The sequence below is a fragment of the Petromyzon marinus genome, chromosome 16 (assembly GCF_048934315.1).
Source record: "Petromyzon marinus isolate PM22_M1 ecotype Great Lakes invasive population chromosome 16, UKy_Petmar_22M1.pri1.0, whole genome shotgun sequence".
Taxonomy (NCBI): domain Eukaryota; kingdom Metazoa; phylum Chordata; class Hyperoartia; order Petromyzontiformes; family Petromyzontidae; genus Petromyzon; species Petromyzon marinus.
The window spans coordinates 14,606,779-14,627,435 of NC_133682.1; the positions used below are offsets into that span (position 1 = coordinate 14,606,779).

The 20,657-nt window shown below is 49.9% G+C and overlaps 1 protein-coding gene across 3 annotated transcripts in view; it reads right to left on the reverse strand.

Annotated features, from left to right (window-relative positions):
* The window catches only part of LOC116942810 (caspase recruitment domain-containing protein 11-like), a 69,732-nt gene that overhangs the window by 23,885 nt on the left and 25,190 nt on the right, over positions 1 to 20,657 (reverse strand). For 2 of the 3 annotated variants that reach the window (XM_076067533.1, XM_032955115.2), the window contains exons 6-17: positions 20,058 to 20,152; positions 18,984 to 19,145; positions 17,060 to 17,176; positions 15,902 to 16,027; positions 13,470 to 13,724; positions 9,453 to 9,578; positions 8,237 to 8,294; positions 6,896 to 6,986; positions 5,084 to 5,148; positions 4,070 to 4,142; positions 1,435 to 1,636; positions 275 to 407 (exon numbers count right to left, since the gene is read on the reverse strand). In XM_076067533.1, coding sequence (XP_075923648.1) covers positions 275 to 407; positions 1,435 to 1,636; positions 4,070 to 4,142; positions 5,084 to 5,148; positions 6,896 to 6,986; positions 8,237 to 8,294; positions 9,453 to 9,578; positions 13,470 to 13,724; positions 15,902 to 16,027; positions 17,060 to 17,176; positions 18,984 to 19,145; positions 20,058 to 20,152 — 1,503 coding nt within the window. The remainder of the gene's footprint in view (positions 1 to 274; positions 408 to 1,434; positions 1,637 to 4,069; positions 4,143 to 5,083; positions 5,149 to 6,895; positions 6,987 to 8,236; positions 8,295 to 9,452; positions 9,579 to 13,469; positions 13,725 to 15,901; positions 16,028 to 17,059; positions 17,177 to 18,983; positions 19,146 to 20,057; positions 20,153 to 20,657) is intronic. The other variant, XM_032955116.2, reaches the window with a different exon arrangement.

A 20,657-nucleotide genomic window follows, 5' to 3' on the forward strand; every position in this document is an offset into this window, starting at 1 on the left:
GAAAGAAACGAATTAAATCAAGTACGGCAATCTGGGCAAAAACAACTGTCACGTGAGAAATCAAATATGTTGCTCGAACGTACACCGTTTAAAGAATATCTTTTTCTGTAGCGTTGGCTCATCCACATTATTTTTTTTATACTCATCATAAACACGAAACGAATATCGTATTATTATTTGGCTGTTCAAAGTGAGATGATTTGGTTTACAAGTTTGTATATGCCCCATGGTTATCATCGTTGTTGTTGCTGCTGCAACCTGCTGTCCCACCCACCTTCTGGGTTGTGCTTGAGGGAGAGCGTGACCTCTGCCGTGAGATTCTGAAGGATCCACGTGGCCTCTTCTTTCGTTGTATTCTCCAGCAAAAACCTCTGTCTCTCCATCAACCCGCGCATCTGCCCCTCCACCTGTGGAATTTTGTAACGTCTGTATTGCGCCGAGTGAGGACATTCCCGTTGCAATCCCCGCGCTTTGACATCGACATTGACGGATCGCGTAACGCAATTATCCATCACACAAGACTCTCCATCTGAACAGCTGCAAGGTGACGAGCGGATGGCAGTGTACATCGAGGAGGTTCCGAACTGCGGTGACATAAACCTCGTTCTCCCTGCTAAGTGGCAGACAGAAATGTTGCCTTGAATGCTGCATCGCCCGTGCTTGTGTGTGGGTGCTTGCAATACGCAGCATCGTATGATGCAATGCAGCGTACGTGAATCCTTCACACAAAAAGCACAATTGAACTTATAAATGGATAAATGCATCCGTGACCTCGTGTGTAATTAATTCATTCTCGTTTCTAACTAAATAAATTACCGCAGTCATGAATTTTGATTTAAAGCTTTCGTGACTGCAGGGATTCATATTCTTGGTTATTTCGGTAAAGTCACATAGAAGGGAAACAATAAAATAATAAAAATATAAAACAATAAAATTCTCACGACGTTTCGACTGCAACACAAGCAATCACCCTTCTATGTGACTCTACCGAAAGAACCAAGAATATATACCGCAGTCATGTTATATCCATGCCTTGGAACAGGGGCCGGGAAGCCATGGCTCATTAAGGCCTACTTCATGACAGTATTCGCATAGTGCATTGTGGCTCTTGAAATATTGATACTTTTTTTAAATATACCAAATTCGAAAAAAATGCCTCTTGTTATTTTGGTTGCCAACCCCTGCCTGGGAAGATGCCAAACTAGATAACACTCTACCACTTGCATTGTGTTCCAGTTATCAACAATATTGTTGACGCTTTAAGTCGGCACAAATTATGTTATTCACGACCAGCATAGGGTTTTCAGTTGTATTTTTGTACTAAAAAAAAAAACTACAGTGCACTATACCCCCGGACAAAATTACGGCGTGCCTGGACCTTACGCAGTGTGCAGGCGAAGGCCGCCGTGCGAGCGTCGGGCACACGAGTCTCACCGTCAGGATTTGGTAGTTCTCCTCAAGTCCAGAGAGGCCCGGCGCTTGGCCGTTGTGAGGGGTTTGCAGGAAGACCCCGGTCTGGTTTCCTCCGATCACGGTCACCCAGTTGATGAGGGTCTTAGCAAGAATCGTGCGATACACCACAGGCCGTATTGGGTTCTGGGGCAAATCGCTCGGCAATGGGCTGACTCGGAATGGCCTGGTGGTGGGGGAGGGGGGAACAAGGGGGATGGCCAATTAGCAAGGACATCAGCCACTCAACTGCATCCGACCCCACGATGCCAGCCTTCCCCCAAGCTGGAGCCCACTGGTAAAAATCACACGTTCAGTCTTCTTCTTTCGTACATTCAGGTGGTCAAGCCAGACAACCGAGTCAGGAGCAGTAGAGTGTACCGCTACGATGCCTCCTTCGTATTTGTGTATCAGGGCATTACGCCATCACACGTTGTATGGTTTGTTCTGGATGACCACAGTCGCACACTGCAGCGTTTTTAATTTTCCATTTGTGTATTGGGTGTCCGCATCTACTGCCATGGTTTGCACAGTGGATGCGATTTAGGGTGGACGATGAGCCTCGTGAAAGAGCAAACCCAGAGATCTTCTGCATTGGGTCTTTCAAAAGGTGTTCAGTAACCAAGGGTTTATGTGAAACATCATGCTTTCCCACTGTGTCTGTGTCCCACGACCAAATACTAAACACGTTTCCTTAGATCAGGTTCACTAAAGGTAAATGTACGCGTACCAAATATTTTTTTCTGGCACGTTACAAATTGAACAGAAGCTAGTTAATATATACCAGCCAAATAGATTTACAAAAGGGATCACTCTTAGTTTGATCACTCTTAGTTTGATCACTCTTAGTTTGATCTTGAGGGCATGGGGAGATATTCATGGCTTCAGTGTGCAAAGTCAGCACAAGCCGAGTGAAGTTCATGTCTCATGGGAATGTTTTCCGCATCACACAAAGACCTTTTTTCGCGCGAAAGTAACAAAAACCGCCATAAATGAGGGCACAATTGAGATGACTGAAATCACTCTCCGACGTTTTCCTAAATGGTATTCACCAATTACACTTAACGTTTAACCAGCCGCTGCTGGCAAACTCCAGTGTCAGTCGTGACTCACTACTACTATTTTTATTTTACCAGGTAAGGCCCGCCCGACTCTGTTTTTCAGTAGGGTCCTGCCAAGTTTTGGTGGCGAGAAAAAGGCGGCCGGGCGTGGTGCTGGCCATCCACCTCCTCGTGTGCCGTGCCGGCGTTCATAGGTGTTACTCGCTAACAGCACTTGCCCTAACAGTCTGTAAAATTCTATATGGGGGATCTTTGTGTCTGAGACCTCGTATAAAGGCACACTTTAATTGTTGCTTCTTTTCAAATAGTGTGTACATGCCGGCGACGTGTGTGCTGTGCATCACGCGATACTGCAGACACCACTTGCAGCCATGGGATTATCCAGGTGGAGCAGCATTTTAGCGAACACAAACTAAAATGTTACACACGACGAGATTACTTGGTGATGCTGCATTGGCAGTGGTCCACGAGCACAAATAACAACAAAAAAACTGAATGACACGAATCAGGAGCACCCGTGGCCTTCAAAGAATTAAAAAAACATGATAGGAGACGTCTTGGGCTATTTGTCATGAAGAAGGCCATTGCCGGAAATGTCGCCTCGTGTATATATTGTTACTTCTAAGACCACGCAGTCTTATTGATGACGGTTTTGAATGGTGTTATCATGTACAGCAATATCTCGATATGTGAATGTTCTATCTACGCATTTTCAGTATGCCCAGGTCGAGGTTTTGGTCTATGGGTGACCGAGATTTATCCCGTGTAGCCCCCAGGCTATGGAACGCTCTTCCACGAGGAATCAGGGATCTTTGAGTCCGTGAACATTTTAAAAATGCGCCTTAAAACCGTTTTATACGCTTACGCTTATTAAACGTTTAGTTATTTTAGTAAATTATTGTTAAAACGTATTTATAATATTATTTTTGTGCTGAGTGTCTGTTGCTGATGTGTCCTGTACAGCACTTTGAGATCCTTGATGAAAAGCGCTGTATAAATGTAATTATTATATTAATGAGAAAAAATATATAAGTAAAACAAGAAATAAATGCACAGAAATGGATAGGTACTAAATAAGTAATGTGTTGCTCATCTATAGTACTACATAAATAACAATAGAATTATTATAAGATCCGGTTTCTTGAGTGTTGTCCACCTCAATGAGTCACAGCAAGTTTGTTTACAATCGTCTCGGCCAATCAGCGTGCTCTAGGGAGCAGTGGTGTTTGCTGGACAATGCAACCTCACGACTGCGCCCAAGACTACACTGGAAAGTGTGAACATATGTTAACGTACAGTACACTATGTTTCTTTCATTTATGTAAAGTTTTTATTTATTTTAATAGTATACAGTATGATAAATATCATCTCGTTTTCAACATAAATTCTCTTCCTTTACATTATGAATGGTGAGAGGTGTTTATAGGATGAAATGGTAAGTTACGGAGGCTGGTGACGCATCCGCATAAGCCAATACGACGTTTTGACATACGAACGAAGCTCCAGTCACGCATCTACTTCGTATATATCGAGCTACAGACGGCACGTGCGTGTTTTACCTGTCCGTCCTGCAGTCGGGAAATTTCAGCAACTCCCTTGGTTCTCTATCAGCGGAGGTCAGGTCTTCCTCCTCTGTTGCACAATGTGCACATCAACAGCAGCAACAACAACAACAACACCACCACAGTCGTTTAGAGAGCTTCCCCGGGAGCTCTACCAGTGTGGGCCACTGTGTGGGCCCACACACCGCGCCGATCCTTTGTACATTTTGCACTACGTGGGCTCTTCCACCCCTCCCCCCCATAAGGGACTCTCAGTTTATATATATATTTGATTACAAAACTGGCAAAATTAACGAAAAGATGAATCTTTCAATGAAAATGAAATTATTTTATTTTACCAGGTAAGGCTCGCTTGAGTGGCATAGTTATTTTTCAGAAGCGACCTGGCCGCAAATGATAGCTCAATGAAGTGGCTTGTCACGTCGGCATTTGTAGCAGCCAAATACTCTAAATGCGTGTTTCTAAATGTGGAGGGAAAAACCGGAGGACCCGCAGAAAAATCCACGCGAATCACGGGGAGAGAGACACGCAAGCTCCAAATTTACAGCAGCAGTGGTCAGGGTCGGGATTGAACCAACGACCTCCTGCATACCAAGCGAGGTAATTAACATCTCGCCATCATAGCGTCAGTCTGGGGCCAGCTGCCCAGAATATCTATACCTCTGGACTGGAGATACGATGAAGCCGTCAATCACGTAAATGCAAAATCCCAACCGTTAGTACGCTGCTGCGCTATGGGCTCTGGGTCTATCGTTAGTAGCAAGCAATAACCCGAACCCGGTCCTGCTATGTCCCTGTGCCCCCGCCCCTCCTCATTCACCAACCACACAGACCAGCGTGGTGAAGTGCGGTAAATAAAAACACACACACAAGATTGACATGGCGTAGGGGAAGGCCTTCACATACGCCGGTCCGTTGAAAATGGCTGGAATATTTTTTTTTTATCTTTTTATTTGATTCTTAGTCCCGAGCATCGGATATGTCGCATAAGATGGCAGCGCAAGTACATACCGTCCTGCTTTGAAACGCGCGGGTTTTCAGGAGTGTTGAATGCTTCGTACTTGCCGTAACTAAGCCTGCGCGAGACACGCGAAAGCACGCAGACTCAGCACACGCACGCGGCACGCGTACCACGACCTGTCAAGCGAGTTAAAGGGCACGGAAACGAGCGACGCTGTTCAATCAGAGGGTCTTTCCATTGTAGCCACGAAACAGTGACCCCTCAGATCGAGGTGAAGGCACAGCCCTGCAATTGCGAGGTCGTGTATATTTGGAGTTTGCATGTCTCTCTCCCCATGGTTGCGTGGATTTTTCTCCGTGTCCTCCGGTTTCCCCCCCCCCCCCCCCACCAAATTTAGAATCACGCGTTGAGAGTATGTTGCCGTTATAAATGTCCACGTGATAAGCCACTTCGTTGAGCATTCATTTGTGGCCAGGTCGCTTCTGAAAAAGAGCTACATAGCTCAGTGGGCCTTACCTGGTAAAATAAAATAAAAAGTTTAGTTTCAGTTGAGTTGATGTCATGTTCAAGCCATTGCTGGTGGAATGGCCTCCGAGAGGGAGCGCCAAAGAGCCCCCCTCTAAAGTGTATTTGGCCTACTCTTCCACGCTGGTCCACTGGCCACAAGTAGCTTGCCCACGCTCCTACGTGTGGCTGCCGCTGTCGCGCGAGAGACGTCGTGTGAACAGTGCCGGATTATCGTAGTAGCGCAAGTAGCTACACAAGTAGCTACATATGTAGTAACTACATATGTAGTAGCTACACAAGGAGTAGCTACTACATATGTAGTAGCTACTCCTTGTGTAGCTACTACATATGTAGTAGCTACTCCTACATATGTAGTAGCTACATATGTAGTAGCTACACAAGGTGTAGCTACTACATATGTAGTAACTACATATGTAGTAGCTACACAAGTAGCTACTACATATGCAGTAGCTACACAAGGAGTAGCTACTACATATGTAGTAGCTACATATGTAGTAGCTACACAAGGTGTAGCTACTACATATGTAGTAGCGACACAAGGAGTAGCTACTACATATGTAGTAGCGACACAAGGAGTAGCTACTACATATGTAGTAGCGACACAAGGAGTAGCTACTACATATGTAGTAGCGACACAAGGAGTAGCTACTACATATGTAGTAGCGACACAAGGTGTAGCTACTACATATGTAGTAGCGACACAAGGTGTAGCTACTTGTGCCTTGTGTAGCTACACGGAGGAGCGTGGGCAAGCTCCTTGTGGGCAGTGGACCGAGCCGGGCCTGCGAGGCCGCCTCGTGAACGTCGCGGGCGAACGTGGTGGGTGAACGTGGTGGGTGAATGTAGTGGGTGAACGTGGTGGGTGAACGTGGTGGGTGGACGTGGTAGGTGAACACGGTGGGTGAACGTGGTGGGTGAACGTGGTGGGTGAACGTGTGGGTGAAAGTGGTGGGTGAATGTAGTGGGTGAACGTGGTGGGTGAACGTGGTGGGTGAACGTAGTGGGTGAACGTGGTGGGTGAATGTGGTAGGTGAACACGGTGGGTGAACGTGGTGGGTGAACGTGGTGGGTGAACGTGTGGGTGAACACGGTGGGTGAACGTGGTGGGTGAATGTGGTGGGTGAACGTGTGGGTGAATGTGGTAGGTGAACACGGCGGGTGAACGTGGTGGGTGAACATGTGGGGTGAACGTGGTGGGTGAACGTGGTGGGTGAACGTGTGGGGTGAACGTGTGGGGTGAACGTGGTGGGGTGAACGTGGTGGGTGAACGTGGTGGGTGAACGTGGTGGGTGAACGTGGTGGGTGAAGCCGCTCCCATCGGTGCCGTGCATCACCTGGGAGGTCGGAATTGTTGATGCTGACAATCAACCGTTGGGCTTTCGTCGTTTTCCGTCTTGTTCGGCGCGGGTTCCATCGGCGACCCTTCTAGAGAAAAGGCAGAGGCGGCATGAGGGGACGTTCATTGCGTTAACGTGAGAACGTCGGTGCTTTGGCGGGTGGATGTATAAACCAGCTGTGTTGTGTACGTCCCCTTCACACGTCCATCCCGCCACCCACACACATCCCATGAACAAAGCCGTTAAAACTTTCAATGTCCACCACGTGATTCTGGAACCTCGATTTTTTTAAATCCGCCTTACGATCGCAACGAAGCCAACCACTTTGGCAAAACGACGACGCGGCCCAGCAGCAGAAGCGTTCGCCGCTCGTCGCAGACGTTTGGGGTTCAAGTCTGGCCGGCAGCCCTGGTTAGTTCTTGCCAGGGCAATAACCCATTTCCCCAGAATGGAAGCCATATTGGTGGCGTTACATTGCCGAGGAGGATCGAGCAAAAGCGTAAATGCGTGCGAAGCAACGTGCAGAGGCACGTGCTTGGAATCTCGTCCGAGGAGGCAGGAACAGAAACACGCGCATTAGAGAATGCACGCACGCAAGCGAAAGACGTGATATTGGCTGTTAAGAAAAGTGCGTGACACAAATGCAAAATTGAATGTTATTGTCAAGAATGTTAATGACAAAAGTATCATCCATAATACAAATCCGGCTGTCGCCTGATGATGCTAGTTGTAATTACCGGTGAAATGTCGTACTCGGATTGTAAATGTTGTGGCTTTGCTCTCCAACACACCGGTGTGATGTACTAGTGACACACGGTGTGCTGTACTAGTAACGAATTGTCATGTTTTGTTGACGTGACAAACCTTACTAATTGGCTGTGTCAGGTGGTGGCTGGTTTAACGACACAGTTATATATACTTATGCCATCTTACCCCAAAAAACCTGTATTATAAAAGTAAGTATGCCTCATTCCCATATTCATATTTCCACACATATTTCTACCACAACCCATCGGCCACACGGCCTTCATGATTCAGCATCTCATCGTGATGGTGCACTCAAATATAAAAACTCATCAGATGATCGATGAAACCGGACCAGAGTTTGCTTGTATTTCACCAAAGCTGCTGATATGATGCACTCCCAGAAGGCCATCCCAGCTGATGGGTTCCATAGTAGATACGTTTATTTTATGATGTGGTTTTTCAGCAAAGGCATGTAGTTAGAAAAAATGTTGGTTCCAGGCCAGGAGTGGACTGCAGTGTCTATGGGACATACATGAAATACAATCATTTGTTACGTCGAGAATGTTCCAAGGTAAATCAGATTGAATATACCTTTGTACTTGCAATTAGTCACATCTTCCCTCGAAGCATATCGGTGGGCATTTATGAACTGCAACAGAGATGGAGCACAGTCATCGTTACGCCAAATGTCGTTACCACAGAATACACGCTACGAGTGAACAGCTATTAAACAAGTCTAACACACGACGTCCATGATGTTAACCAGCAGTGGGGGGGGGGGGGGCTACTTCACCAAATCATGCAGCAGTGGAGTGAGAGTAGACGGTGCAGTCGGCACCATCCCTGTTAATTTAGTTTTCCCTCTCTACCCACAACACCGCACAGAGACACGGGCGGCTCGTTAAACGGTTTTAAGGCGGAATTAATCTCGGGAAGAATCCCAGGCAAGTTGCGCGTGATGAAGAATTTAAACTGAATTTCCACTGAAGCCACAACCAACAAAGGACATGTGATTATGGCAGGTAACTGTCACCTACGTATATATGTACAAATTCAGTCACGCTAAAACATTATCGATTCAAAACGTGGGAAATCAAATGGTGGATATGTATTCAATTGATGGGACGTATTGTGCATTACCACTGCGCGGAAAGTTGCGACTACCGTTTGTGAGATAGAAATAATGCAGCTCAGCTACTTTTCCAGGACAGAGGCCATACAAGGGCGTGTATCCGTCTCAATGTCACACACATACACACGTGCGCGCACACACACACTTACACACGTACGCGCATACACACACGTACACACGTACGTGCACACAAACACACGTACACACGTGCGCATACACACACACGTACACACTTACGCGCACACATACAAACATACGCGCATACACACACACGTACACACGTACGTGCACACAAACATACACACGTACGTGCACACAAACATACACACGTACACACGTACTTGCACACACACATGTATACACGTATGCGCTCACACACACGTAAAGACGTATGCGCTCACACACACGTAATCACGTATGTGCTCACAGACACACATACGCGCACATGTACACATGTATTCACATACAAGAACACACACACGTACATATGTACGCAGCTACGCACACACACGTACACACGTATGCGCACACACACTTACGCACGTACGTGCTCACACACACACGTACGCACGCACACACGCGCACACACGCACACACGTACGCACGCACACACGTACGCACGCACACACGCACACACGCACACGTGCACACACGCACACGTGCACACACACATACCGCTGCTTTCAGGACCGAGGCTGGGAGTGACTTGCATATATCGTCATCATGCTGATCCAGTGATGAATTCGAGATGTTGTCTTGCAAAGATGAACTCTTGTTGATCACGTGGGGATGACTCAGGTTCTTTAAGAGAAAAAGCACACGTGCATTCCTTGATTGTGCAAAAACTAATCAAATGTATACACACGAAGACTTAACAAATTGTCAATACAATTAATCGGTACATACTATTCCAAAATAACATGCATATAATACATTAACAAACAAAGCAAAGAGTGGAGTAATAACGTGAGCATCGCCCACGGCCACGTTTCTCAAAGTACCGAACCGCGGATCGCGACTCCATCTCTGGCTGTGTTCTCAACATCGGTGTGGAATTTCCACTGCAAAGTCAATTGGCTACTTGCCACCCGCCCGCAAGCATTGTAACCCACCAGCGAAACATCATCGTGCTCGAATTATACAGTAAATGTCGTGGACTTTGATCTCGAACACACCGTGCGTGTGACAATCCTTACTAGTCGGCTGTATCTGCGGGTGGTGGCAGGGTTTCACGGCACATTTATATTTGCGTCATCTAACCCAAAAAAAAAACCTCTGCTGAGGATTGTTATGTATGTATGTTGAACTTCTTTCGCACAGTACGGCGCCAATTGGGAGGTGCAAACCGCGCTGAATCGTGGGCTCCTTGAGGCCACCGCTGGCTCCCGCAGGCGTCCGAGTAGGGGAGAGCAACATGCCTCAGCTCACCTCCCCCTCCGTGGCGCAAGCGGACGCGTGCCCGATGCACGATCGGTTTCTTTTGGGTGAGATCGTCGTGCTGGTATGATGCCAATTTTTTTTTTTACTAGAACCCTCCACCATCTGACGGACGGAGCCAATCAAAGCAATCAAAGCAGGTCATCGCGTGACCAAACGCGGCGACCGATTTGGCTTTTCAGAAAAGCGGAGGAGGGATGTTGAGAGGCAAGCAATATTTGACAATTTTATATCCGACGTTTCGCTGGCGTTAACAGAAGCTCAGCTCTTTCGCGTGTACTACGTGGGCCTCATATTTGTTTCGTGTTAAATATAAAAGCTACGCTTTCTTTCCAACTGAAATCCTTGCTCATTCTGCCCATTTATGTGTAGGTGCGTTTCGTGCCTTGCTACATGATCTTGGGTACTGCAGACAGACAACCAAACCTAACGAAGTGGTGGTTGCTGGCGCTGTTCAGGGTTAAGTCCTGGTTACAACCGCTCACCAAAGTTATTCACCTAATCTCACCCTCACCACCTAAACGAGTCACTTTGAAACACAGTGCACAGGTGTCATATTGACAACCCTCGCGGAAACTGAGACAGTCGGTCAAGCTCTTAACGTCCACATCCCGTTGGGTTTGGTGACCAGAGCACATCGTCGGTTGGTGGCAGACGCTGGTTTGGGATCGAGGCATCCCTCAGCTGTAATTCAACCGGGTTCTCAAAAGGCAGCGAGTCGATGGTTTCAGCTCGGTGCACCAATGACTGCGCAAAAAAAAAAAACATCACCCTAAATTTGACATTTATTAAAGAATCAAAATCCAAAAGTTGCCTTAGCAATGTGTGAATGCCTCAAGTGCTGCATTATTTGTTTCCCCAGGGCAGCCAGCACCTGCGTTGAGGGCAGCACTATCAACATCAGCAAAGTCAGCCTCTTGCGAATTTGTGCGTTCACGTTCAGAGCTCGGGGTGTGCGATGGCTGCGTGCGACGATTGTTTACAGCAAGTCGATGAGCTGCGGGTCGCCCATCAGACGTTTTCTGCTGGTGCTAAGAGATCATACAAAACTCCAAATATATAGGCATCAGGGTCGGGATCAATCCCACGACCTCCTCTACATCGCGATTCGCCCATGGAGACCGCCACTCGTCAAATTAAAACACAGACGATGCCACCGATGTCCCACAAAATAAAGTCCTCCAGACAAGTTTGGACATCAATGGATTTTAAGAGGACACATGGTTCTCTTGGAGATTAGCGTGCGCACTTTTCATTGACCTCATCCATTCCCCTTACAATCGAATCATGAGTTGGGAGATAAACCATTACCTGGCCCCGACACGAGTGCTGTTTCAACCAACAGGTTTCGACCAACTCCGAACACTCAAATGGTTAAATTTCGATTTAAAGCTTTCGTGACTGCAAGGATTCATCTTCTCTGTCGTCCCGACAGTTCTGTTCTTTCACCTGAAGAAGGCTGCTTGTGTTGTGGCCGAAACGTCGTGAGAATTTTATTGTGTTCTTTTATTGTATTATTTTATTATTTTATTCTCATTCTACGTGACTTTACCGAAAGAACCAAAGAAGACTCAAATGGTTGCGTCCGCTCCACTCCGCCTCCAGACCTGGGACTCATGCCTTTGCCTCAACACGCCTGGGATTGTGGCAACGTCCTCTACGCAGATCTACCACTTGGATTGGTGCACAGGCTCCAGTTGGTGCAGAATGCAGCTGCCTGGATGATCCGGCGGGTTAGCCGATTTAAGCACAGTACGACTACTCCCCACAGCTTGCGCCGGCTACCGGTCCACTTCAGCATCCAATTCAAGGTCACTGCTCTCCTTACCTAGAACGCACTGTGCATGGCTTGGCGCCCTTTCTACATGCAAAAACCGCACTTCCCTCGAATACTCAAGGAACATAACGCAACACTCCGCTCCACGGGAACGGCGAGACGTGGCCCAGCCGAGGATTGCCCACCCGACGCCGGGGGGGGGGGATGGAGCCTTCTTGAGCGCAGCCCCAAAAACTCCGGAACATCATGCCTGCCTCTCAATTCCGTGGTGTGTGTGCAAGACAACCGCTCGCCATCGCCTCTCCGTCCCCCTAACCCCCTGCAGCATCATAATTTAGCACCACCCCCCACGGCCCTTCCTGGCAACTCCCCCCCCCCTTAACCTGTCTGTAATCTCGGGTATCTTAGAGCTCTCTTCACTTGATGCAGCTATCTTGCTGTGACTGTTCCACCTGAAGACAGAAGCTTGTGTTGCCTCCAAAACGTCGTGATTTAATTTAGTTGTTTTCATTTTCTTTGGTTCTTTCGGTAAAGTCACGTAAGAATGAGAATAAAATAATAAATGGATAAAATAAAATAACACAATAATATTCTCACGACGTTTCGGCCACAACACAAGCGGCCTTCATCAGGTGAAGGGACGAGACTGTCTGGTAGGACAGCGCTGGAGTGTCCTACGACGAAACGTCGTGAGAATATTATTGTGTTATTTTATTTTATCAATTTATTATTTTATTCTCATTCTACGTGACTTTACCGAAAGAACCAAAGAAGATTAATCATTGCAGTCACGAAAGCTTTAAATCGAAATTGTTTTCATTTATTTTATTGTACCAACGTGACTTTACCGAAAAAAAACAAAGAGTATTAATCTTTGCAGTCACGAAAGCTTCAAATCTAGAATTAAAGACACACCTGCTCAGACGTGCCTTTCCATGAAGTCTCAAGTAAAAACTTTATTTATTGTTTATTTGATTGACCACTTAACTTTATGCAACTCATTGTGTGCGGTTGCAATTTACTCTGCTCAGTCGGTGTTAGCCGCTGATGATGATGAACCATAACTCTTATGTCCCTTGAACAGATCTCGCATAGTCCAGTCAATAGTGATCATACGAAATATTTGCTTCGTGGAGTCAACATTGAAATCCAAGTGTTTCCTATTCAAAATAATGCAGGGAGGTGCTTGGGCATGATCCTGCGCTAGAAACTCCACATTGCCATTCCGGTGACCTGGGCCACTCTCAATGACGACACTCTATCCTGGCGTCTCGACTTCTCACCCCGGTTAAACAGAATAAACGTGAAACAACGCAAACTTAACCACGGCCGACTACCCTCGCACAGTCGAAGACTATTCTCAACCCCCGGGGGGCTGACGCACGACTGCGATTGAACGCTCGAAGACGCAAGCCCACCGACCCCGATCCACGTGGTGGCTCGGGCAGAGCGCAAAACGCGCGCGCGGTGCACCTCACCGGCTCCGACGCCGTGCTGGTCATGCCCCGGCCGCTCCCCGGCATCAAGAGGTTCGCCGTCCCGCTCGCCGAATTTTTTGCCTGCAGCTTCTTGGCGCAGGCGTTGAGGCTGTTGATCTGCGCCTGGCTCTGCGCGAACTCCACGCGCAGGGCGTCCAGCTGCTCCTGCAGCTCGCGCAGCTGCTTGCGCTGCCGGTCCTTGATGGCGAGGCAGCGCGCGTGCTCCCCTTGAGCGTGGTCCCGCGACTCCAGTGCCTTGGGACAAGGGGGGTACGCGGTTCGGAGACGACGCCCGCGTTACGGGACGCTTCAAGATGGAATCCATTCCACCCACACTCCCACCACGGCTTCCTTACTCTTGCCAGATCCCAATGTTTGTTGCTTGGTCGGCGCGCGACCTGCCGCAAGTTCCACTCTTAAAGAACCCCAGCGTGCGGCTCTCGGTCCTTTCCTCCCCTCGCTCGTCAACCTCGGCGTGCCATTGCTGTACACGCCGAGTCTCCCCCCACGCGTGCCACCACTTGGACACTCCTCCCCCTGATTACAGAGAAAACGATTCGTGTCCAAGTTGCCGACCCTACCCTCTCGCATAACTCCTAGGGCCCACCACGTGTGTCTATATTTGAAGGCCGAATAAACGCTTGCATTCTCGTTACGTGCTGCATGTCCGCGTCTTGCTTTCAGATTCCCAGACATTACTCGTACACAGCACGCCCATCTCCGAGGAGTACAGCTGGTATTTTGTATTTTGTAAAAGTGATGTATGTAGACCATAAAATCATGCCCTTTGAAAGCAACACATTTCTTTAACTCCTTTTCAAAAATGCGGTGCTGCGTACATTTCTGCATACAAATATCCCCCAGTATAGCCTGAACATACTGTTTGGACAAGTGCTGTTAGCGAGCACCTATGAAGGCCGGAATGGCACACGACGGGGTGGGTGGCCAGCATCTCGCCCGGCCACCTTTGTCTCCTCAGTGGCGATGTATTTACACATCTCACTCGGTTCACAATTGAGGCTGAGTCGAAGCCCAGGACCGGTTCAGATAATCGTCACTCGTGTTGGCCGTGAGCGAGAATCGAACGCTGGTCACCGTGTTCGTGGCACAGCAGCGCGCTAACCGCTATGCTCCCACTCCCCATACATTGCTGCATTAACAAAGACAAAGATCCCCCGTATAGCCTTAACAGACTGTAGGGGCAAGTGCTGTTAGCGAGCACCTATGAAGGCCGGAACGGTACACGAGGGGGTGGGTGGCCAGCACCACGCCCGACCGCCTTTGTCTCCCTAGTGGCAATGTTTACACACCGCACCAGGTACTCATTTGAGGCTGAGTCGACCTAGGGGAGGCCCGGCACCGGTTCCGATAATCGTCACTGGTGTTGGCCGTGAGCGGGAATCGAACCCGGGTCGCCAGGTTCATAGCGCAGCGTAGCGCTAACCGCTGCATTAACACACACTCAGACACACGCTCCTTCATCGCCTCATCGTGCCAAGCTCCGACAGACACACCAACGCATGTCTCGCCGCTACCGTCTGCTCCCTTGGTGGGGGATGAGCACTGCGTGGCTGCACAGCGTGTTCATGACAGTTCCGTGACGGCCACAGAGGCGACGAGTCTTTGTCACGTAATCACCCTTTGGGCACGACAGGCCTCGCCTACTTGGTTCAGGTGCAACTGTCGTCCAATTATTTACAAACAACTGCAGGTGACGGTAGAAATCTTCCTTGTTCTGGACCCCGCAATACAGAAACGTGCAGTTGTATTTTGTTACAGGAGGCATTGGGATATTTTGGTGAATTCCTAGCCAAACACTGACTATTGCCTGCGAAAAAAGTAAACACTACCCGAGTCTAACCCACACCCGTAGGTTTTGCGCAACTGATTATTGCATCACAATCCACAACCTCACCTCCACAGCGCAGGATTAACATAGAGACCTCATTGGGTGCGACCCGATCGTAAGTGATGGATTGCATCACGGACTCCTGCAGACCACGAGCGAGCCACGAGCGAGCCACGGGCTAGCCACAAGTGAGCCACGAGCGAGCCAGGAGCATGCCACGGGCGTGCCACGAGCGAGCCATGAACGAGCCAGGAGCATGCCACGAGTGAGCCAGGAGCATGCCACGCTGCCACGAGCGAGCCATGAACGAGCCAGGAGGGAGCCAGGAGCATTCCACGAGCGTGCCACGAGCGAGCCATGAACGAGCCACGAGCGAGCCACGAGCGAGCCAGGAGCGAGCCACGAGCGTGCCACGAGCGAGCCACGAGCGAGCCAGGAGCGAGCCACGAGCGTGCCACGAGCGAGCCACAAGCGTGCCAGGAGCAAGTCACAAGCGTCCCAGGAGCAAGCCACGAGTGAGCCACGAGTGAGCCACGAGTGAGCCAGGAGCGTGCCACGAGCGCGTGAGGGCGCGTGTCCGCACCTTCTCTCGCTCCTTCTCCACGTCCTGCAGCTCGGCCAGGATGCTCGCGATGCGGTGCTTGTGCATCTGGCAATCTTTCTCCGTGGTGTCGCATTTCAGCTCCAGGCACCCTTTGTCTTCCAGGTACTGCCGGGGGGTGAAGCAGGGCGGAGTGTCAGTGGAATCAAGCGACTCAGATGAGCTATTGCTACTCTTCACTATTTTTGTTTTACCAGGCAAGGCCCCACTGAGCTGTGTCGCTCTTTTTCAGAAGCGACCTGGCCATCACGAATGATAGCTCAACGAAGTGGGCTGATCGTCACGTGGGAAATTATAGCAACCAAATACTCTAAACGCACGTTTCTAAATGCGGAAGAAAAAACCGGAGGAACCGGAGAAAAATCCACGCGAACCATGGGGAGAACGTCCGAACTGCAAATAATCAGACGTCAGGGTCGGGAATCAAACCCACCAACTACTGCATACCAGGCGAGGTAGTTAACACCTGGGGGTGTGTGTGTGTGGGGTGTGTGTGTGCGTGGGGTGTGTGTGTGGGGTGTGTGTGGGGTGTGTGTGGGGTGTGTGTGGGGGGGAGGGTGCGCGTGTGTGGGGTGTGTGTGTGTGTGGGGTGTGTGTGTGTGCGTGTGGGAGGGGGATGTGTGTGTGGGGTGTGTGCATGTGTGGGGTGTGTGCGTGTGTGGGGTGTGTGCGTATGTGTGGGGTCTTGCGTGTGTGGGGTCTTGCGTGTGTGGAGTGTGTACATGTGTGGTGTGTGCATGTGTGAGTGGGGTGTATGCATGTGTGGGATGTGTGTTTGGGGTGTGTGTGTGGGTGGGATGTATGTATGTGTGGGGTGCATGTTTAGGGTGTGTGGGGTGTGTGGGGTGTGTGGGGTGTGTGTGGGTGTGTGGGGTGTGTGTGGGGTGTGTGGGGTGTGTGCGTGTGTGGGGTGTGTGCGTGTGTGTGGGGTGTGTATGTGTGGGGTGTGTGTGTGGGGTGTGTGTGTGTGTGGGGTGTGTGTGTGTGGGGTGTGTGTGTGGGGTGTGTGTGTGTGTGGGGTGTGTGTGTGTGTGTGGGGTGTGTGCGTGTATGGGGTGTGTGTGTGTGTGGGGTGTGTGTGTGAGGGTGTGTGCGTGTGTGTGGGGGTGTGTGCGTGTGTGTGGGGTGTGTCCTGGGAACCTTATCTCTGAGCTCCTCTGCCCGTGCTAACTCTTGGCGAAGGGAGAAAATCTGGTTGAGCAATTCCTCTCGTTCCTGGAGGTGTTCGCAGGAGACGTTAGAATTGTTTCCCTTTTCCTAGGAGTGGATGAGATTGGCGAGAAGGTAGAAGGGGGGATAGTCACACACAGACAATCACAGCCCTGCAAAGTGTGCTGTACGTAGTCAACCGTGCTAATCGCACATTAAGTTTCCGTTAATTTATTCACAAATTAGTTGACGCACCAGTTGGAAATCGAACGATACAAAGCATGTACAGCAATGGTTTGCCACGTCCACGCTTTGAACAGTAACGCATCTTCATAACTGCTAAAAAAAAAACATCACCGAACAATAACTGAATGCTTTTAAAAAACAAAGCGCATTGACTGTCGAGACCCGTTTCGAGGGCTCTACAGTGGAATGCGCCCTGTGTGTACGGAGCGCTTCGCACGTGCCCGAATAAAATTCCACCCAGCGGCTGTTGAATTTCGGCCGCTTAAAGAGTCCCCAAGGTCCCGCGAAGAAGCGTGCAGGAAAAACGACGTCGACGGCCATGAGTAACACAATGAGCCGGAACATTAAAGAGTTAATGAGTCGAAGGCGTGGCAAAATGCATCCCAGCCAATTCCTCCCACTGGCAGCTCTCGCAGGGTGTTTCAACAGTGCCACCTCACCCCTTACTCCGGCATCCTCTCTGCCGCGCCCGTCTCGCTCCGGCGACACCGACCCAGCGTGCCGAGGCTCCGGGCTCGGACTTCGCGATTCGTCCGCTGCCGCGGGACGTGAAAGGTTGGGCCTCGGTCTAAAGGTCTGCCGCACACGTGCTCATTGGACTAGGGTTCTGCATTGAAAACTCTTGACCATTTCAGCAGGCTTTGGGAGTCTCGCAGTGCACGTTTAATTCTGTCCTGGCCCCCCGTGAAGTATTGCGCTGCACTGGTAATGTCCATATTGTGTCACTCAGCATCCACGTGTTATTTTAGCCAAGATGATGCATTAGGCAGCCTTTAATTTACATCACCTGCCTGAGATATAACACTTTAAGTATAAGAATAGGTTTTACCCTTTCTGGCAATAAAAGGAAGCCGTCTCTGGTGTGGACCAATCAATTTCAAGGACAATGCATATATTATCAGAGTACGTTTTCTGTTTGCATTCTGACCACAAGTATTGTGGTTAATGCAGACATGATTCCTTGTAAAAGGTTTCAGCTTGGTGTTTTAACATCTTAACACAGCTGTTTTGTTGCCAGAAAAAAGGGGAAAACCTCTTCTCAGGTGTTAAGATGTCCGAACACCAAACAGAAATCGTTTGCAAGGAATAATGTCTGAATGAACCGCACATACTTGTGGTGGACATGCAAACAAAAACATGCTCTTAACACCTGTTTTATTGCCAGAAAGGATAAAACCTATTCTTATACTTTGATACTGGCAAGAAAGGTCCCAAGTTAACACTTTAAGCGTTTCCAAAAGGGCTTTTGTGTCATGTAAATGGAGAAGAAAACAAATCAATCTCCATGAGAGGCAAAAAAAAAAGATCTTCAGCTAAAATTCGAGCACAGGACTCACTTGATTTTCTGAGCCAGTGCATGGATTGTGTTTTCATTTTCATGCTCACGGTAATTGCGCAGTAAATCACAGCCAACGATGATAACAAAAAATAATGACCCTAAATTATGACCCTATGATGGGCAGACCAATGTGACAACCTTAACGAACGGCGTTCCAGGAAACGCATTCAAGTTTGACACCGTCCAGAAACTTTCCAAGGGCGACCGACTAAAAGCCTCCATGCCGCCGGTGCCGCTACCGCCGCCGCCGCCGCCGCCGTGGCGCCGTGGCGCCGTGGCGCCGTGGCACGACCCCGAGCGATGCGCCAGAGGGGAGGGGCGTAGCCGCACCTTGCCCACGCGGTTGCGGAGCAGGGCATTTTCCTGCTGCAGCTGGAGCAGCACCTCCGCGTGTGGCCTGCGCTCCATGTCCTTGAGCACGCGGCGAGAGTTGCGCCGCACGACCTCGCACTCACGCTTGGCCTCGTTGCACACGTGCTTTAGCTCGTCCACCTACCGCGGGGCGGGGGGCGGGGGGGAGGGCGAGGGGGGCAGAAAGAGCCGCGGGGGGGGGGCAGTGTCCATCGCTCGGCAGGGGGGTGCACAAAAGACAAAGATCCCCCGTGTAGCCTTGACAGACTTTCGGGGAAAGTGCTGTTAGCGAGCGCCTACGAAGGCCACCACGGCACACGAGGGGTTTGGGTGGCCAGCACCACGCCCCGGCCACCTTTGATTCCCCAGTGGCGATATGTATCAGAAGTGCACACCACACCACAAAGATAAAGACAAAGATCCCCCATATAGCCTTAACAGACTGTAGGGGCAAGTGCTGTTAGCGAGCACCTATGAAGGCCGGAACGGTACACGAGGGGGTGGGTGGCCAGCACCACGCCCGACCGCCTTTGTCTCCCTAGTGGCAATGTTTACACACCGCACCAGGTACTCATTTGAGGCTGAGTCGACCTAGGGGTGGCCCAGGACCGGTTCAGATAATCGTCACTGGTGTCGGCCGTGAGCGGGAATCGAACCCGCGTCGCCAGGTTCATAGCGCAGCGCGCTAACCGCTACACTATCGCTCCCCACACCACACACACACACACAGAACCCCCCACAGAGCCACGTAAGGCCATAGACTCGAGGGAAGCACTCGGCTTTTTCTGGCAATTGTGCGAGGAAACGAGCCGTTCGAAAATTGCCAAACGATCGATCCGTCTTGACTTTATGCAGGCTCGGCCGTCAACCGACATGATAAAACGGCAGGGCCGGCCAAAATAGCTGCGCGACTCGGTCTCACGGCGCGGCTCCACGCGAGAGCGATATCCCCCCCCGCTGAGCGGACGCATCGCTGCGCCTGCGAGAGGGCACGCGTCGCTCCCAGTGGGCGCGCGAGCGCGGGCCGAAGGGATCGTTGAAGTTGGCGCTCACCTCCAGCTGCAGCTCACGGCACCTCATGTGCGCCGCTGTGCGCTCATTGCTCATCGTCATCATCCTCATCGCCAGCGTGTAGTTCTCATCTTTAACTGTGAACAAAGACAAAGGTCCCACCGCCCCCCCCCCCCCCCCGTGTAGCCTTAACACACTGTTGGTTGGAGCAAGCAACATCAATGGAGCCTTTTTTTTGCCAGGATCAACGTATTAAAAATAAGAGTAGGTTTTACCCTTTCTGGCAATGAAACAGGTGTTAAGATGATCAAACACCAAATAGAATCCTTTCGCAAGGAATCGAGTCTGCATTAACCAGACGTACTTTGTGGTGAACATGCAAACATTGATTCCTTGCAAAAGGTACCTATTTGGTGTTTCGACACCTGTTTTATTGCCAGAAAGGGTAAAACCTATTCTTACTTTTTCATATGTTCGGGCAAACACTGCTAGCGAGCAGCACCTATGAAGGCCGGCACGGCACACGAGGGGGTGGGTGGCCAGCACCACGACCTTTGTCTCCCTAGTTGCGATATTCACACATTGCAACAGGTACTCATTCGAGGCCGAGTCGACCTATGAGAGACCCAGGACCAGCTCAGA